At 41.4% G+C, this 18,371-nt stretch overlaps 1 protein-coding gene across 3 annotated transcripts in view; it reads right to left on the bottom strand.

Moving 5' to 3' along the window:
* LOC108876972 (protein unc-13 homolog C) overlaps nt 1–15,714 on the bottom strand; it is a 102,763-nt gene extending 87,049 nt beyond the window's left edge. For all 3 annotated transcript variants that reach the window (XM_018666839.2, XM_051077166.1, XM_051077160.1), the window contains exons 1-2: nt 15,060–15,714; nt 4,111–8,348 (exon numbers count right to left, since the gene is read on the bottom strand). In XM_018666839.2, the coding sequence (XP_018522355.1) occupies nt 4,111–8,158 (4,048 nt within the window). In that variant the 5' untranslated portion in view covers nt 8,159–8,348; nt 15,060–15,714. The remainder of the gene's footprint in view (nt 1–4,110; nt 8,349–15,059) is intronic.
* Nucleotides 15,715–18,371: the final 2,657 nt, after the last annotated feature.

Below are 18,371 nucleotides of genomic sequence, written 5' to 3' on the forward strand. Positions count from 1 at the left end.
TTTCATAGCATGCAGTATTCACATATTCTTATTGTTAATTTATAATATTGGAGGGTACTCATAGCTTTCACCTCTTTTAGAGCTGTTGTTAGGATTTACAACCATGCCAGATGGTGGTGAAACCAGGACATCACCATAGTTCCTCCTGTATAGAGTAAATATAGTGGAGGTCATAGCCCACCATAACATTTCACGTTAGTCAAGTCAATTTTATTTATATAGCACCAATTCACAACAGAAGGCACTGTACATATAGAGCAGGTCTAGACCGTACTCGTACACATTATCATATATTAGCCAATTATTAAAAGCTGCATTTCTAATAAGCTGACAGAACAAAACAAAACTATAGAGAAAAGGGGAATGTGTTTATTGAGAAGTTGCAGCCCTCCAGGCTTTGACTTAATAAATGTGTTGTCTCAGAGTGAGATAGGAACGTCCTGGGTGCCTGTGTTACCAGTCTGTTCACTAATGAACAATACCACATGACCAGGCCATTTCCTACTATAGAAGAGGATGCGTCAACTACAGTACATGTACAATATTATCACACACTGCTTCCCTCAAGCTTCCATCAACTCCTTTTCTTTTCAACTATGAGTAATGGATGAGGCTTTGGCAGGCTGACATCAGAAGGTTTATTTAGTTCAATATAAGCACATAAATAGCATCCCCATAGGCATGAACCAGGAATAGAGTATTGGGGTAAAATTAGGTACTGGCCATGATCTAATCAATGAAATACACTTGATTTGTGTTTTAAACTGATCATTGACTTGTACAGCAAAACCGTAGCCATAATCAGAGTTATTATGGAATTATTCTAAGGCAAGTTTAGGAGAGAAAGTACAAGCATGATGATAACGAGAATGATTTGGCAACACTGTTATCAGAGAGGGAGTGCAGTGTTTAAGTGTCAAATCTGAAACTCAGTGGTAATATATTGCAAACTAGAGGCTTAGCTCCTCCAAGTTGGGAGTGTTAACATGTAGAAAAGAGGATTTCCCTGTTGACAATAGTCAGATGAACAGCGATATTGAATCAGTCAGTGCTTTGAATAGGACGATGTCACCTAAAACAACAACAGAGAATCTTCCTTCCCTGCATCTGCATTTTTCATGTCCACACTTTCTCTGGAAATGGTGCACTAAGCATAAAGAGGGTCTACCTCCTTTGCTCCCCCAGGAGCAAGCAGCAAACTTCACTAGCAGCAGACCTCTATAAATATTCCAAGCAAGGCTGACCTGGTTACAGAATGCCCTTGGGAGTGTGAATTAGCATCTGAATACAGACGCTGCTGTAGCCAGTTGAAGACAGGCCTGGCAGGAGTGGCAGTACTGCTGAGACTCCCTTCACAACTCCCACCCAGACCAGCCAGCACGCTTCAGAGCACGAGCATGATGAGCACACATCAGCTACAAGAGATGAAGGCTTAAAGCTAATGAGGGGGGAGTGTAGACTACGCATGTGTGTGCCTCCATCTATGGCTAATTCTCCATCAGTAGTATGATGAATTTTCAACAATTGTTCCCAGTGTCACAAAAATGCATATTTGACATGTTTCATTAGCTGTGTTGGGGCAAGTGAAAGAGATTTTATGTGAAAGTTAACGTAGGTAACTGCTTGAAAACTAACAGTGGCTATGACATCTGAATTCATACATCACTGTTCACAGAACAAGGAAACACTATAGAATATAGACAAGGCCACTAACTGACATCTAGAAAGATGAAGAAAAGAGCCAAAAGCTGTAAGACAGTGAAGAAAATTGGTTGCACATTTTCAATTGGGGTCATAGGCCCGGAGCCTACTGCACAAGTCAATCCTTAACTCTTCTCGCCTGGAAGTCCACCAAAAGCAGTGTCATGGTTAATAGCAATAAACTGAAGTAAAGAAATGCCAAAGATATGCTTGAAATGTTTAATATTTATGTAGCCATTGCATAAATTATCTATAAGAGCGACTGTATTTTTTTTTTCGACTGTATAATGTCCCACTGTGCATATTCTTTGCCAGTTATTAATAGCTATATTTCTTATATGTAATTTTAAAAATACAAATGTATGTCCTTATATTTTACCTTTTTTAAACTCACAAAAATCAATGTCAGCATAAGCCTCAAAATCTATTATCATTAGGGCCTTAATTTCTACAAGAATTATTGATGCATCCCCTCTGCCTGTGTTCCCACATATTTTAGTAGCCCTGGGGGGATACTCAGGTATTAATGTTAAAACTGTGGTGCCACATTTAAATTAAATTGAATGGAATAATTAAAATGATGATGCATTATATATTCAGGATTGTGGTAATAATTTAGATGATAATGTATAGTGTACTGTCATTTCTGTCTTGCCAACTAATATCTCATATTAGCTGCATTTTTTGGTCTTCGAAAGGCTGGTAGGCCAGGTCACTCAAAGCCATGACAGAAGGAAGCTCTCCTAATTGAAGAGTTTCAGTAGATAATTATACTGAATTTATTCCCTGCAGGATATTTGGTGAATGTGGCCATGGAAAAAGCTTATGCACACATCTGTCATACAGCCTTACAGTCTTCAGGTGTATCCTGTATTCCCTGAACTACAGTGCCTGCGTCGCCATGAGTACCACAGTTGCAGCTACATATAGGTCAAGAGCTTTTTCATTTTAAGTAAGAGTGGAAATTCCCTAGTCTTTTTTCATTCCAGTCGAGAGACTACTTTTTCTTCAATGAATCAGTCTCAACCATACACCCATTTTGATTTTAAATCAGTTCCTTCTTAAGTAAGCCTTGACCCATCACTTATACAGTATTTTGATTTAAGGAAATGATTGCAATAAAGCAAAAGTATGGTACAAAGGATTGGGAGTATTGGCCCAAAATTCTGCTACATGTTGTGAATAAAATATCTCAAACTTAAACCATAATAGTGCATAAATGGCAGTCACATATAAAACATTTTGGGTGGTAAGTCAATATGTACAGACGTCCACACTTGCTTTAGCTATCTGCCACCACAATGACACCCAATAATAGACTGTAGTCATGTTTTTATTCATTGTGAAGAACTGATGGTAAGTTTGGAAGCCAGCCCCACTGTAGCTTTTAAGGTGTATTCAATTTTGATGATAAATGACAAACCTCCAGAAAACATGTTTGACAGTCTCATCCCTTGAGCCACAGTCTGCTACAAAAGAATTTAAAGCTGAGCCATGGGAATACAAATACAAAGTCAGTGCCACAAATAACACTGCAATCCACCTTCAGAGAGAGTCCCCTCTTCACTTTTTCAGCTCGAAATAAGTTATCGATTCAAAGAGTCACCCTTCAAGTGGATCAAAGTGTGAGGTTCCCATAAGTCCAACGATATTAAACCACCAGTTTTCAAGTCTTTGGCTTGTCTCTGCTAGATCAATTAAAGTCATACACTATGAATCAGACTTCCACTAGCAACACCAAGGATCTACTCCATGTTTAAAATTAACAGACCATACTAATGGGTTTGTATGTTTTAACTAATCAACTTAAAATATGCATTCTCAACATTACTTTTGCCATTTTTTAAATCATATTAAAACTTCACCAGCAGCCTTATTTATTTCAGTATGGTATAAAGTTCAACTCAGAAAAACATGAAAACACATAGGAAATTGATCACACTTAACATTTTCCATGTTGTTGTTTCTTGTTATTGAATTATTACTATTATTTTGCTGCCAGTCAGTGTTGCCTGTCATGTACGGTTGTAGAGCTGTAAGCATTTGACAGTTTCTTTTTTGCTGTGTTCAATGATCCTCCAGTCAACTCTGTGTTCAAGGTACAGCTCTTAAGTATCAGATTTGACTGCTGTACCTTGTCAGTGCAACACGTGACTTTGTAAATTCACATTGCCCTCTACCTGATGTCTGTTTTTTTTTTCCTGACAAATCTCACAGAGTGAACTTAAATGCACCAACAATATAATTATTTAAGTCCCAGGTGCTTTGTTTTGACAAGCAGTTACTGTCATGTATGCTATAGAAAAACACAGGTATTACCTGGCATGTATTGACAGTGAAAATTTTATATATCAGTAACCGTACCAAACCAAAGTCACACCATGACAAAAAAGGAGTGAAAAGTCATACCCCCTGCCAGGATCTGCTGCTCCAGTTCAGCCATCTGTTTCCTGTAGGCCCTGAGTGCTGCTTCCTTGAATGTGGGTCGAACACGCTTCTTGGGTGGGGCCTCTGTGGGCTTCTCCTCTGGAACATTTTTGTTTTCATCCTCTTGCTGTTGTTCCACTTTTTCAGACCCCTCAGTAGCCTCTTCTATTATATCCTCTACATCCTCTAATTCATCACCCTCTTCCATCTCCTCTGTCACATCATTGTCCTCAGTCTCTGGTTCTTCTACATCTACATACTCCACCATCGCGTCATACTCAGCAGTGTCTTCAGTGAGTTGAGCTTCATAGTCCTCACTGTACTCTTCATCATACTGCTCATCCAAACTGCAATCATACTCCAGAACTCGTGCCTCTTTACTTGCCTCATAGTCCTCTGTAGCTTCAAAATCTTGAGAGGCCTCAAAATCCTGAGAGGCATTGTCTTGAGATGCCTCAATATCATCAGACACATCATAGTCCTGAGAAGTCTCACACTCCTGTGTAGGCTCATCTGTTTCCTCTGTCTCATTAGCATTAGTCCTGTTCTCCAAGTTAGCTAGTACCTGCTCCATCACTTCAACATAGTGGGTCTCACTGTCCACTGGTTGTTCACTAGTCTCTGCTTCTGTACCGGTTTTCTCTTCCTCTGCCTTGTAGAAGACAGGCTCAGTGTAGACATCTGAGTCTATTGTAGTACTAGAGTTATTTGCAGTGGAGGTGGACAGGGTGCGAAAACGCCCCATGAATGATGAAGAGGAGTTGGGCTCCTCAGGAGGTGCAGGGGTACTCTGAGAGCCAGACTTCCAAACAACCTCCAGAGCTGACTTAGCCCTCTGCAGTGTAGAGCCAAAGCCAAAACCAAAGGACTTCTCACTGAGATCTATGCTGAGCCTACTGCTCCAAGACTTGGGAACCTCTTCAACCTTCTCTGTTCGAATCTCACTCTGACTGCGGTACATAGTTGTAGACTTACTCTGGGTCTGGTGAAAGCTATGATTGACATCCAGTTCAGGGAATTTGTCTTTAGGAACTGTGTTTACTGTTTCCTTAGGGGCATCTTTAGAAGCTACTTTGGGTGCTACCTTAGGGGCTTCTGCAGCTGCTTTAGGGGTGTCTTTTGGGGTCACCTTAGGACTCTCTTTAGGGGTTACCTTTGGGGTTTCTTTAGGTGGAATTTTAGAAACTTCTTTAGGGGGGACTTTACCTGTCTCCTTAGATACTACTTTCGGCATGTCTTTTGGGGCCTCTTTTGGTGGCGGTTTTGCAGCTTCTTTGGTAACCTCTTTAGCAGCAACTTTCAGACCCTCTTTAGATGCAATTTGTGGTGGCTCTTTTGCAATGACTTTAGGGGACTCTTTAGGGGAATCTTTGGGGGATTCTTTAGGGGTTGATACAGGGCTCTCAATTGGGGTTACTTTAGGGCTGTCTTTAGGTGACTCTTTAGGACTTTCTTTAGGAGTCATTATCGGGCTATCTTTTGGGGTCACTTTAGGAGTGACTTTAGCAGCCTCACTAGAGGCTACCTTGGATGTTACTTTAGAAACATCTTTAACATTGGGCTTTGTGGCATCTCTAGGTGTTAGTTTAGGACTGTCTTTAGGGAGAGCTTGAGATGATTCTTTAGTTGCTGATTTCTGAATCTCTTTAGGTGACTCTTTAGGAACTGCTTTAGAGGTCACTTTAGGTGAAACCTTAGCAGTTACCTTGGGACTTTCCTTTGGCAATATTTTGATGGTTTCTTCTTTAGGAGCCAATTTAGATTGTTTATGTGTCACTTTAGCAGCAGTTTTAGACACATCTTTAGATGATACTTTCGTGCTTTCTTTTGTGATCACCTTACATCCCTCTTTAGACTGCCGAGCAGACTTGATGACAGACTCCCGTTCTGTGATGGGAGGAATGATGTGTGTGGTTATAGGTGGTAGAGAAGCTTCTCTGTCAAGCATCATGAATTCTTCATCTCCTTCAAATTGTAAATCAACTTCCTGACATTTAGTGATGTTTTCCGGAAAACCTGGGATGGTTGATGGGTCAAAGGGACTGCTGACCTCTATGGAAGCTTCCAAGCCAGAGTCAGCACCCTGCTCCAGATGATGCCAGTCTTTCCAGGGTGATAAATCACCTTGCAGAGAGATCTGGGAGCCACTGTAGTGGCTTCTATCCCCAGACATGCATACAAGTCCATTGCTCACCCCACTATCAATAGTTTCTGTTGTCTCAACCTCATTGTGTTCATAGGTTTGATTTTCATGGCTGGGGCTAGCATACCAGGAGGAGGCCATGTCTTCTTGTTTTCTCTGCCACAGTTCCTGATCTGAGGAGGACAGCAGGGAGCAGCCATTAGCCCGTGTAAAGTACTGGCTCTCTGAAAAGTCTTCGGAGTATGACTGGCAAAGTTTTGAGCAGTCAGACTCAGAGCGGCTAAGTTTAGGAGTGGAATAGTCGCTCTGGGAAAGCCAACCAGGGGTCAAATCAGAGTAGTAAGCCTTTGCATGCTTGTCTGGGTCATAGTAAGAGTCATCAGCATAGTGAACTGTGCCTGAGTAGCCTGCTTCCTCCCCTGACCGGCTATGGTCATGGGATCTCCTCTTCTCTGATTTGCTCTTGTGAACAGGCTTTGAAATCACCATTGCATATTTATTTCTGCTTAATTCATCTAATTCTTTGTCACTGTCCATTGAGTCCCAGTCATCACTCTCCACTACTTTATCCTTTCCTGAGACCTTTATATCCATGCTTTCATAGGTTTGTGAGGAAGACATTGTTTTGTCTTTTCTCTCCTTTCCATCATGAGTTAAGCTATCAGTAGAGACTGTAATGCCCGTTCCTTTAAGTTTGTAGCATTTTTTCAAGACTAAATCCCTCTCTTGGGTTGTTGCAAAAATGACAATAATAGGGCGGGGTTTTGCATTAGAACATTCTCTTTGTTGCCCAAGCCTATGAGCAAGCTCAATTTTTATTGTTTTATGGGCATCAATGAAACCCATTTTATCTTTTAGTATTTTATATATTAGACTCTCTGTTTTCTCTGACCTCTCTTCAGGAACATTGAGGAACCGCAAGGTTGAGTTATTGGCCTGGTGGCTAATCTGTTTTATGTAGTCATGGATATCACGTGTTTCCCTTCTTGACTGGACAAATCCTGAGCGAAGCTGCTCAATCTCACTCTGAACGACTTCCACACTACTGGAGATCTCATCAATGGAGCTTTTTAGGGCATTTACATGGCCACGCAGCTCAGACAGTTCTGTCTCTATCTGGCTGATCCCTTGAAGCTCTTTAAAGATCATCTCCATGACATCCTGGGTCTGACTGATGCAACCTGTGGAGGAGGAGCCAGGCTCCAGGGTTGAACTTTTTTGCTGCCGTCCAGCACGGTCCAAGGACTTGCTCCGGATGCCCAGGGTTTTCCTCCAATTGCTTACCTCAGAGTCTGAGGAGACACATTCCTGACTCTTTTTCCATTTTCTCAACTTGCGTAGAGCACCCAGCCTAAGTGTGTGTAGACTGGAGCGTTCCACTCGCTCACCCTCAGAACTGCCATCAGAGGGAGCCAAACTGATGAGGCTCTTTCTGTTTCGTCTTACTGGCATTGTGTGTGATTTATGCTCATCCAGTCTCCGGATAGGTTTTGTCTCACTCAAGGAGTCAGAGTAACTGCTATCAATTGAAAGAACCTCAGGAAAGATGCTTTCATTATTATTCAAAAAAAGAGAGTTTTTTGGGAGTCCATTTGCTATAGCTACACGATAACTGAAAGTAGGTGACAGTGATGAGCAGTCGTTCTTTCCGTCGTCGTCCTCAAGTGATATGTTACGTGCCGAAGAGCATTTGGAAATCTTTTTCACTGTAGTCTTCAGTGTGGTAGAGAGTGTTAGATTGTGTGCTTGCAAATCAGTGGTCAATTTAGGCTCTTTATTTTCGCTTCTCTCTTTCTTCTTTATTGGGTTTGCCAATTTCTTTGTAAACATTCCTTTGCAAATCTTTTCAATGTAGGATGATATAGTCTTGATTAGGGCAGAAACCATGGATGGCAATCCTGTGGACTGTTTTTTATCATCTAGTGAAAGGAGAAGTTGGTTGAGAATACAGCACTGGTGAGCCAAGCACAATCAGCCTGTGCTTTACAGTGGGAGCCCAGCTCACAATCACAGTCCACGTGGAGACTCACTAATAATTTTGAATCCAATGGGCTTCCTCCAGAAAAGAAACATCTCTCTGAAAGACACAGAAAGAATATTTACTTTACAATTCTGTTACAGATTCTTACCACACTTAACTTACACTGAACACTGAACCTAGACTGAATTATTACTTTGTCTTGCAAATAAATTTACTTTGCAAATCACTTTGTTATATATTGTTACATTCAAACAAAGGACAACTCTATTTAACTCTGTGTGTTATTAATATTTATCCACATATAAGGTTTTAGCACCACAGAGCACTGTAATCCTACCCAGATGTCACACTGTATGCCAGAAGCGCTGACAGATAGAGGAAAGGAGAGAGAGAATGAAAGTATTGTCAGGGGGAGTAATCATTCATATGCATGTATAAGACTATGTGTGCATTCCTGTATGTGTGTATGTGTCAGTCAAGGTCAATAGACTCACTGGCTACATTGATGTATCCAGCTTCTACAGCAGGAGATAGCCAATTATTCTAATTGCCTCTGTGCTTCAATACTCTTGTCAGAATGAATGTGGGAAACAGGGAGCACCAAACTAAATCGTGATTATACTTCAACAGTGTGTTTATCTTTAAATATCTACCTTGATGAAAAATGCTGAAGCTAAAGAACCTGAGGATGAGGATGATGTGGATGTTTTCATTAATTAGAATTAAGTTAATGACCTATGTTGCCATACATTTAATGTCCCTATTCAATTAATCACAGTGGTTTAGTACCTGAACCATTGAGTTATCATATTGCATACAGTATGCAACAGACTATATGGTTATGAAGAGGACAAAGTGGCCACCTTAGGCCTGTGGAAAAAAGGACAGAGACCTCTTAAGTCATGCTGCATGGTATTAAACCTTCAACAGCCTCAAGTGGCTCTGAGAGGTGTGTGTTTTCTATAGAGTGGAACTGGCCAACTGATTCGAAAGAGGGATGTTTGTTGTGCAGAGGATCTGACAGCTGCTCCACATTAGTTCTGGGGTTTAGAGCTTAATGTGTCTACAGTCTCATGACCACAGAGACATGCTCACTTCAAATGAGCTGTGAAACACAGCATCACAGTTAGATTTTATTACTGGGCTCTGAAGAAGGACCAGGCATTAGCAAATAGAGCTTAAGGCTAGGTTGCATAGAGTTTCTGCTGGCACTGTATGATGGAATGAATCCAGGAGCTTGACTATTTGTTAACTTCATGGGATAAGGTTTGAGGCAGGCCTGAGGCTGGAATGTTTGTTCAAAGAAAACACTTTACCATATGTAATACTGAAAATTCTTGTGCAATAGTACAAATTTAGAAGGGTGAGATGCAGTTTACTAACTGCAGATAGGAACTTTAAACTGAGATGTCATTTAACTGTGTTAGACAGATGTCTTTCAAATTCTGTCCCAAAAAATTCTATTCTGTGAAAATAAGCAAGTAAAGTCATGAGTAGCATCCAAATTTGCCCTTACAGAAAAGGAATGACAACAGGATAAGGTTAAAAATTACAGTATATTTTATGGTATGAGGAGGTTCATGACTCAGCTCTCTCGAAGACTGGGATGCAGCCAAGAGCAGCCTTTTACAACTGATGGGTCACAACCCAAAACTGCCTCCCATCCTCCCACCCCCTAGAAATAAATCACATCAGATATTGTAGAAATATGTCCTGATATTGCCTTAGCTACTTTCACTGACACTTTCAACTCTTATCTGAATTTCAAACTTAAAACTGCACTCGAAACTGAGAGGTGTCACAGCACAAGAGTCAACTTGTGTTAATCAGTTAGCAGTTCAGAGCCTTGCTCAAAGGTACCTTTCAGTGTTAGGGTAAGCGAGAATACGGCTTATTGACTTGCTCCACCGGGATAAGAGAATTAGCCGTTTTGATGTTAGATTAATTTTTTTGTCAATAAAAAAAAAGGGACAAAATTTTCCTCACAAATAAATCCTTGAGGAATGATTGCCCTTGCAATTCAGTTACTCCTGTGGGCATGTACAGACTGCACTTAAGTGTTAAAGTGTTACATTTGTTTGTTTCATGTATGAATTTTAGGAATGATACAGTCACTTCATTGCTCCACACATATGTGTAGATTTCATATCTGCTACCATTTTTCTATATCATCATCTCTTCAGTGGAGCAGAAGCCTGAGTGGTTTAAGCCACACACTTCATGTACATTATCATTTATTTGCTTCGTCTGCTTCCATTGCACTTTGTCACGTTTTAGTTTTTATCAATACACCAACATTTCTGCCTCAGCCAAGCGTAAAAATATCTTGCATATTTTAAACTTTTTTTCTGTTTTCTATTGCTGGTAGTTAGAAAAGTAAAATACTGATAGCAGCTTCTTCTTGCTGCTAATGCTCTGATTTGCAGAGACTATTGCATACCTCAAAGGAACTTAAGGGTTGCAAGTACAGGTTTTGAACCATGCTGATTGGCCATCCAAGCTCAAAGTTTCTAGTTGTATGGATATCACAGAAAGCACTGCTGAAACATGGGCTGTCTGGGTGACTCCTACTGAATAACACCTATGTGGGTGGACTGGTCTTGGGCCTGAAAAATGAATTAAGAAACAAGATGACCCAGATGAGTCACTGATGGAAGTTGAATCAGATGTGGTAAAAGTCCTGGATTTAAATGCTGTGGTGACTGCTTTAAGCCAAAGTAAAAAGGGGAAAAACATCTTGTTTAAGGAAAGAAGAGTCATGCTGTTATGTGCATGTTAATGGTTATCACTGGTTTGATTAATAGTACAACAAATTGTCAGGCTTAGTGCATTACTGATTGATAAGCGCTGTGACTAAATATTGTTTCAGCAGGTTGAGTTATTCAAAATATCTGTGGCAGGGAAAATAATATTATACAATGAAAGGCACCATTTAATAATTGGAAAACAAGCCTTGATTTATTATCAGTCAAGCTTAAATTAGTGAGCTCTTTTCCTATTCAGTGATCATACAGTAGAATGCAAAAAGAAATACAAAAAACAACTGTGTAATGAATGAATATATAGTTTTTGTTTACATACTTGAGTAACACAATATAATGAGCAGAATGAAATGTGGGCATGAAAAAAGTGTAAGATAACAATTATGACTGAAATGTAGTCAACTAAAATGAGCAAAATGAAGGGAAATTAAAAGCTAATGTGTCACTAAAATACAAAAGAGTTGGGTAAAACCAATAGCACATTATAGAAATTGTTTGAAAAAAAAAGTTGATGGAATATGGTGGATGATCATGACAACTGCCAACCTTTTGTAGCCAAAAGGGGCAAGTAATTGATTAAGATCAACTTCAGCACCAAACTCCTCTGTCTCCTTGAATGTGAGCTGAGAGCTTGATGTTGGCCTTTTTGAGACACTGTAACATTGCTCTGAAGCAGGGAGTTGGCTTGTTTGTCATAACTGCTGAGATGAAGCAGTTCTTGCCTGGCTCTGATCCAGGCCGAATGGGTCAGAAGTGCTGAGTCTTCCCCAAATTTGGCTGCTCTTTTGTTCTGATCAAATAAACTTCTGTTGCCCTTTGCAGAGGCTGCAGAGGTTCACATGATAAAACACATAGCAGATAAAGTTGTCTCTGGGTGATCAAAGGCACAGTCTGAAGATGTTTTACTCTGTGGCTTTTGGCATTGGGCAGAGTACTGAGACTGAGATATAGCTTCTAACAATACTTCACCATTACCAAATTATCTATTACACTATGCAAGTTTCAAATTCAAGGTTCAAAAGTGGCTGGAAAAGACAATGTCTCAACAAATCAAAAAATATGAATATAATACTAGAAAAAATCCAGTGTGTTGGAGCTTAAGTAGAATGTAGGGTAGCTTTGGCTTTAAGCCGAGCTAATGGTTTTTGATGTTGTTTTAAAAAAGAAAAAAATGCATGTTAGATTATGTAATAGTTGCAAATACGACGTATTAGGTTGAAAACACTATGTGTACACGGAGTTGTTGTATTATTATTTTAATCCAAACAAAATTTGAGACCCAAAAGATCTCTATTGCTGAAAGAGGGGACTTTCAAGGTCTGTAGAGTTCATAGTCCACTTAGTCCAGATTCTATTTTCTATGGTTCTGTTCATCATTACATGAAAATGTAGCTGGCTTCAGTTCAGTTGGTTTTGCAAAAGATTGTATGTAATCCCCTTTCAGTTCATAACACACAATTTGCAAAATCTAAAATTGATAGCCCATTTTATAAAGTATATTCAGCATGAATTGTTTTTGTTTTTTGTTTGTTTGTTTGTTTTTAAGCTGCAGCTTGTTGAATGATGCAACCATTATGGACCATTTCACACAACGTTCCACACAAAATACACCTAATAATACCTGCTGGTGAATATTGAGTAGTTATTTTAATGCATTTGTGATGCACCTTATAATATATTTAGTGCACTAAATTGAGCTACAGCCCCAGTCTGGAACATTTCACTGTTTACTGTAGCAGACACTGGAACATCACTTGTAAAAAGCAGTGCGCTGCACTGTGTCTGCACTCTGTCCAGACAAATCACACTAAGAGAGTACTAGTGTTTAATGAGTGCTGATTACCAATTAGGGAGCTGCCTTTCTCTGTACAGAGCCAACATCCTGACATCTGCATGTTAAGGTTTGACAAATGAAGCATTCACCCTCTTCCAGAGCTAGAGTTGATACGCAAATGACTTGATAATGCCCACGAGGTATCGCCTGTATCGTCCCATTAGAGCGTAATGATGCAAGAATTAGGAGAAAAGGATGACAGATAACTAGATCACCTTAATCCCACTCATGTGTGTTATCATCATATTTATATACCACAGAATCTGCAAAGGCACTGTTCTGTGTGCAGATCCAGCGCAAATGGGCCACAAATGAAATGGTACCATTTATTCAGAGCCATCATGACGAGTACATGTTAGAATATTATTACATGTTGTCTTATCTATATGTACAGTATCTGAGCTATTGTTCACCCTTACTGCAGTTTGTGGCATATAATCAGATTAATTTTAATAGAACTCATTATATAACACCTAAGTATAGATAAGAGGACATTGGCTATTGGTTTTAATAATAGGATGAGTCTTAAACAGTTAATTTATGTCAGTAGCATGTGCTCACACACACATCATCTACCCACCATGAAGTAAGGTGTTCTCTGCAGTACAATGTCCCTACATTGGGTAGCTATAATTGTCGTACTATATCATTTGGTTTTAAATATAAACATGGCCTGTCCAAGCATTTCTATGTTCCATAGGCTTGTGACACACATACAAATATGTTGGCTTTTGTGTTTTGTTTTGTTTTTTTTTTACCCTCATAAGCTGCTTGTTCTACCCCTTACATTGCCTTTGAGCAAGGCATTGCACTAATGGAGATGTCTTAGTATGTAACTTACTCATCAACTAAAAGAACTTTTTCCTTAATCAACTTGCTTGGTCTGACAAAAGCTCTCAGATCGTTGCCAGCTACTGTGACAAAACAAAATCTGGGAATTCCTGTGGTCCTGGGTGGAGCCCCTCCTATTTGTGAGTCAGACTAGAGAAACCTCCAGAGAAAGGGGGAGCACCTCAGCCTCACCAACTCCCAATGCTCTGAGGCACTGCTACCCCAGGCCCTGCATTAATGCCCAGGGACCTATTTCCCCCCTTTTTCCTAATGCATCTGATTAGTAGAGCACTCTAAAACACTCCATTTCTCACAGTTGTACAATCTCTGCCACTCTCCTTTTAATGAAAATGAGTGTCAGTTGGAGGCATGCTAACCTATTTCACACAATAGTACAATCTGCTCTTTTCTCCTGGTGAAAACGCAAGAACACCAATTTGAGGTTATTATGCTGCAAGCAATTATACTACATGCTGTGAAGTGCTGTTCATCCTCTTATCATTCTGAGTGAAACTGAGGAATATTTTGTGCAAACCTTTAAAAACGGATGCATATAGATGAGAGATGCTCATGTGTTACGTCATGTCTCCAGAACACATGATTATGGATTATGGTCGAGTGTGGATTAGTATACATGTGGGTGTGTGCGTGCAAGTGTGAGTGTGCAGCCGTGCGTGCACACACATGTGCGCCATGCATGCCTCCGTGCATGGTTGCTTTTAAGCATGCATTTGCCGCTCTGAGAGAAGAGCGAGGCATACCAGTGGGGGATGAGCGTGTGAGGGTGTGTGCATCCTCAGATCATATTGCCCTCACGCCCATCCTCAGCTACATTCTGCCTCCCTTCTCCTAACCTGTGTATTTCCCAACAGTGAAATATCTGCCTGCAGCCTTGGGAAACCAGCCAACATCACAACAGATTGTCTCCCCTCATAAATCAAAATATTACCATTTCTTTGGCCGGCATGAAGAGAATCAGTCTCATCGCATTTGCTCAGTGTCAAACAACAGCATTGCTCACATGCGTTCATGTTGTGCATAATGCATAACAACACGGGGAAAGGTGAGAATGAGAGCAACATGGGACATTTGTAGGATTGGCAGTGTTTGTGTCAGATCTGGATTTTACAATAAAAAAGCGAAAGGATTAAATGACATTAACACCTCACGTTTTTTGTATTTTTCACCTCAGCTACATCGATAGAATGATGCCATCTTTCCGCATCATTCTCAAATAACGTTTCATTAATCCACTGACAGGGCCACAGAGGGAGGGGAGGGACGCAACAAGAAGATTTAGAATGAAGTCAAACAGTTAACATCCCCACACCATGCAAACGCGCATCCAGCGCCCAAACGAGGCGACGCCGCCGCACATACCTGGTTGTGTCAAATCCCCGTGCAGGACGCCAGCGGTAGTGAGCACAGCGAGCCGTGTGGAGCCGATTCCCCGGTTTCAGCGAATGGTCGGTGCGAGGAGACCAGCGGTGCTGGGGAGGGGAGGGGAGGGAGGGGGAGAGAGCGGCTCGGTGCGCAGCTGCCTGCTAATACCAGAGCTCAGAGCATCTCTCCGCGTCCGTCAGACACCACATCCCACAGCCCTGCCTCCGCGAAGAAACACGCACACACCTTTCCTCCATGCCACCTTCTGTAGGCTATTCCCTCTCTCTCTCTCTCTCTCTCTCTCTCTCTCTCTCTCTCTTTCTCGCTCCTCTGCTGCGCTCACCCCCTGTTCGCGTTATGGGGGACCGAAGATGCTGCCCTTTAATGCCGCAAGCCTCTGGGTTTTTATTTGCTCCACGACTGACACACACACATACACACACTCGGGCGCGCACACATGGTCACACACACACGCACACACACCCTGGTCGTAGACAGTGTCACAGCACGGGGCGTCTAGTCCAAAATGGGATGCAGACAGCGCTGCGGCTGTTCCTCACTGCCCAGACTGAGACTCTGCTACCCGGCTGGAGAATGTCTGTCCCACCCCTGTACAAATCTCTCTCTCTCTCTCTCTCTCTCTCTCTCTCTCTCTCTCTCTCTCTCTCTCTCTCTCTCTCTCTCTGCTCACTGAGCCGGGCTGAGAGAATTGAGCCCATACACACACAAACACTCAAGACACCCCTAAACACACACACACACACACAAGCGAGTGAGAGGGAGGGAAGAAATAAAGGAGGGAAGAGGAACTGAGGATGAAATAGATAAAACCGAGTGAGTGAGTGTAAATTCTACTGGCCATATAACTGAACTATCTGCAAAAACTACACATTCCGATAGAAACATTAGAGTGATGTAATAGGTCAATAAACCTTGGAAACTACAGACACGCTGAGGAACAATGTTAGGCTACAGGGGTATTGCTTTAATTTTTCGTCAGGGGTCGTGCACGTGTCGTGCGCGCGCGCACAAAAGCAGCAGCTCGGTTTATGAGCATGCCTGTGGGGCACTGGCAGTGGACTGTCATCCCTTTCTGTCAAACACATACACGCGCACGCCTCACACACTTTATGATGCGACCCAACCTCCAGTCTCTACAGAAGACCATTCCCATCTGTATCACACACACACACACACACACACATAACTGAGCTTCACATACACTCACACATCATCCAATTACGTGTCTCACTGGAAATTTCGTCATACATGATCGCTCATTCACGTTGCACATTAGTCATCGATGTGCTCGATGTGTATTAAAACACCATCAGCGTCATAAAATGCACATGGTTGAATTTCACAGTTGTGAAAAAATCAATTATTTGGAATAAGAATACAGATAACCCCACGACAAAGTAGTAGGGCAGTGGAGGAGAGACAATTTTATTCAATTGCTGTAATTTGTCCTTGTGTGACATTTCGCTAATTGAGGATTTAATTTTATGTTGACAGGCACAAATGAAGACGGACACAGTGAAATGAAAACATTGCAGGTAGCGTGTCACATGATAGTCCACATCATTTCACCGACTCCCCAGGCCTTGGTGGTGATTAAGCATTCAAATAAAAGCCATCTCTCTCTCTCTCTCTCTCTCTCTCCGCTCTACTCCCGTGTGCGTGAGCCTGCCTCCCTCTGTCACTCTTGCTCTCCTCTCTCAACTGAGATGTGTGTCATGCGTTCCTCCAACAGCCACTAATTGTCTGGCCTTCTAGTGAAATCACATTTCTCTCTCTCTCTCTCTCTCTCTCTCTCTCTCTCTCTGTCACATGGCAGAGGTAGGATGTGGGGAGATGTGCGTGTATGTGTGGTTGTGTACGCAAGCGCGCGCAGAGACAGTGGGGGTTGGAGAATGCTGTGTGTAGCTCCTGCTCGTCCCCTGCTGATGATATGAGTAACTGCATCCGGGAACCTCAGCTGTTTCTGAGCCAATCTGACCCAAATGATCCTCTCCAATTACTGCAGCGCATTTGTGTTCAGCCAAAGGTAGTAGAGCAAATGCTGATTTATTTTAGTATTTGACATGGTTCAGTTCAAGTGATCTAAGACTGGGGTAAATGAGTAAATTACTTGTCTGGAAAATATTGTGGAGTGTTTCAACTGTGCAACATTCAGTGCTGTCTTTTACAGTTAATGCATATCAATACAAAGGCCATTTTTGTAAAGAAAAATAGAACAACAGTGCCTGATATTACACTGTTTGGTTCACTCCTCTCTCTTCCACCATCTCTCTATTTCAGCTTCGTGTGCCATCCCTTTTCTCCCTTGTGTATTTCACTCTCCCACTTTCTGCCTTCTCTGGAAAACAGAGACCCTTGCTCTCCCATTTGTGCCTTCAGCTGCCTAGGGACAGCTAGCCAAGACTCCTGAGGTCTCCTCCACCTCCGCTCCCCACTCTCCTCTCCTCTCTCCAGCTCTCACCCTCCCAAGCTTGTGCAACAAATATCATCCATTTATTTAGCTGATTCTGTGTCTCTGATTGTGATCACTCAAGGTTTCATATGAAAGACAAACATGTTACTGATTATTAATGTTTTGTCTTTCCTGTCCATTGATTCAGCTGCTAACAGGAAAATAAACTGAGTATTTGCTCTAATTTATAGGGAATCTACTCAGAAACACCTTCAGTACATCCCAATAACCTGGTAAATTTAATGAGCATTGCTTCTCTGCCTTAAAACTCCAGCGTGCCATTAAAAACATAGGTCTGTTCCAGTTGTCAATCACTCTCCATTAAGATACCTCAGTTTCAAACACAAATTCAGACAGGCCGAGGGCTGATCAAGGAGAAACGAACTAGAGATGCATCTGTTGTTTCTCAAATAGCTCCTGGCTTTGTACAGTCACAAAGTTAAGGATGTGTGACCTGTTTATTCCTGTGAACTGATCACAAATGATGAAAACAAACCATTCCTCACCTAACTGGCATCATTCAGTATATGAAGGTGATTGTTTTCTGTCATGAAAAAACTAGCTTGTCTAAAACCACTTTTTAACTAACACTCACATTTTCCTGTTGTGCAGAGCTAAATGAACTCACCTTTCAAATTTCACATGTAAATCCATTTTCAAGCCAGTTTGACCATTTACTGCCATCTGTTGTGAGTCATTGACACTATTGGTCCCAGCCTACATGTGAAGAGCTCCAACTGTTTTGGGCAAAATGTATGTACTATGCACCCTTATTGAAAAGACTTATTTAGATCCCTCAATCTCTTAAAATTATAGACCTATCTACATACTACCAT

This window comes from Lates calcarifer, linkage group LG2 (assembly GCF_001640805.2).
Source record: "Lates calcarifer isolate ASB-BC8 linkage group LG2, TLL_Latcal_v3, whole genome shotgun sequence".
NCBI classification, from domain to species: Eukaryota; Metazoa; Chordata; class Actinopteri; family Centropomidae; genus Lates; species Lates calcarifer.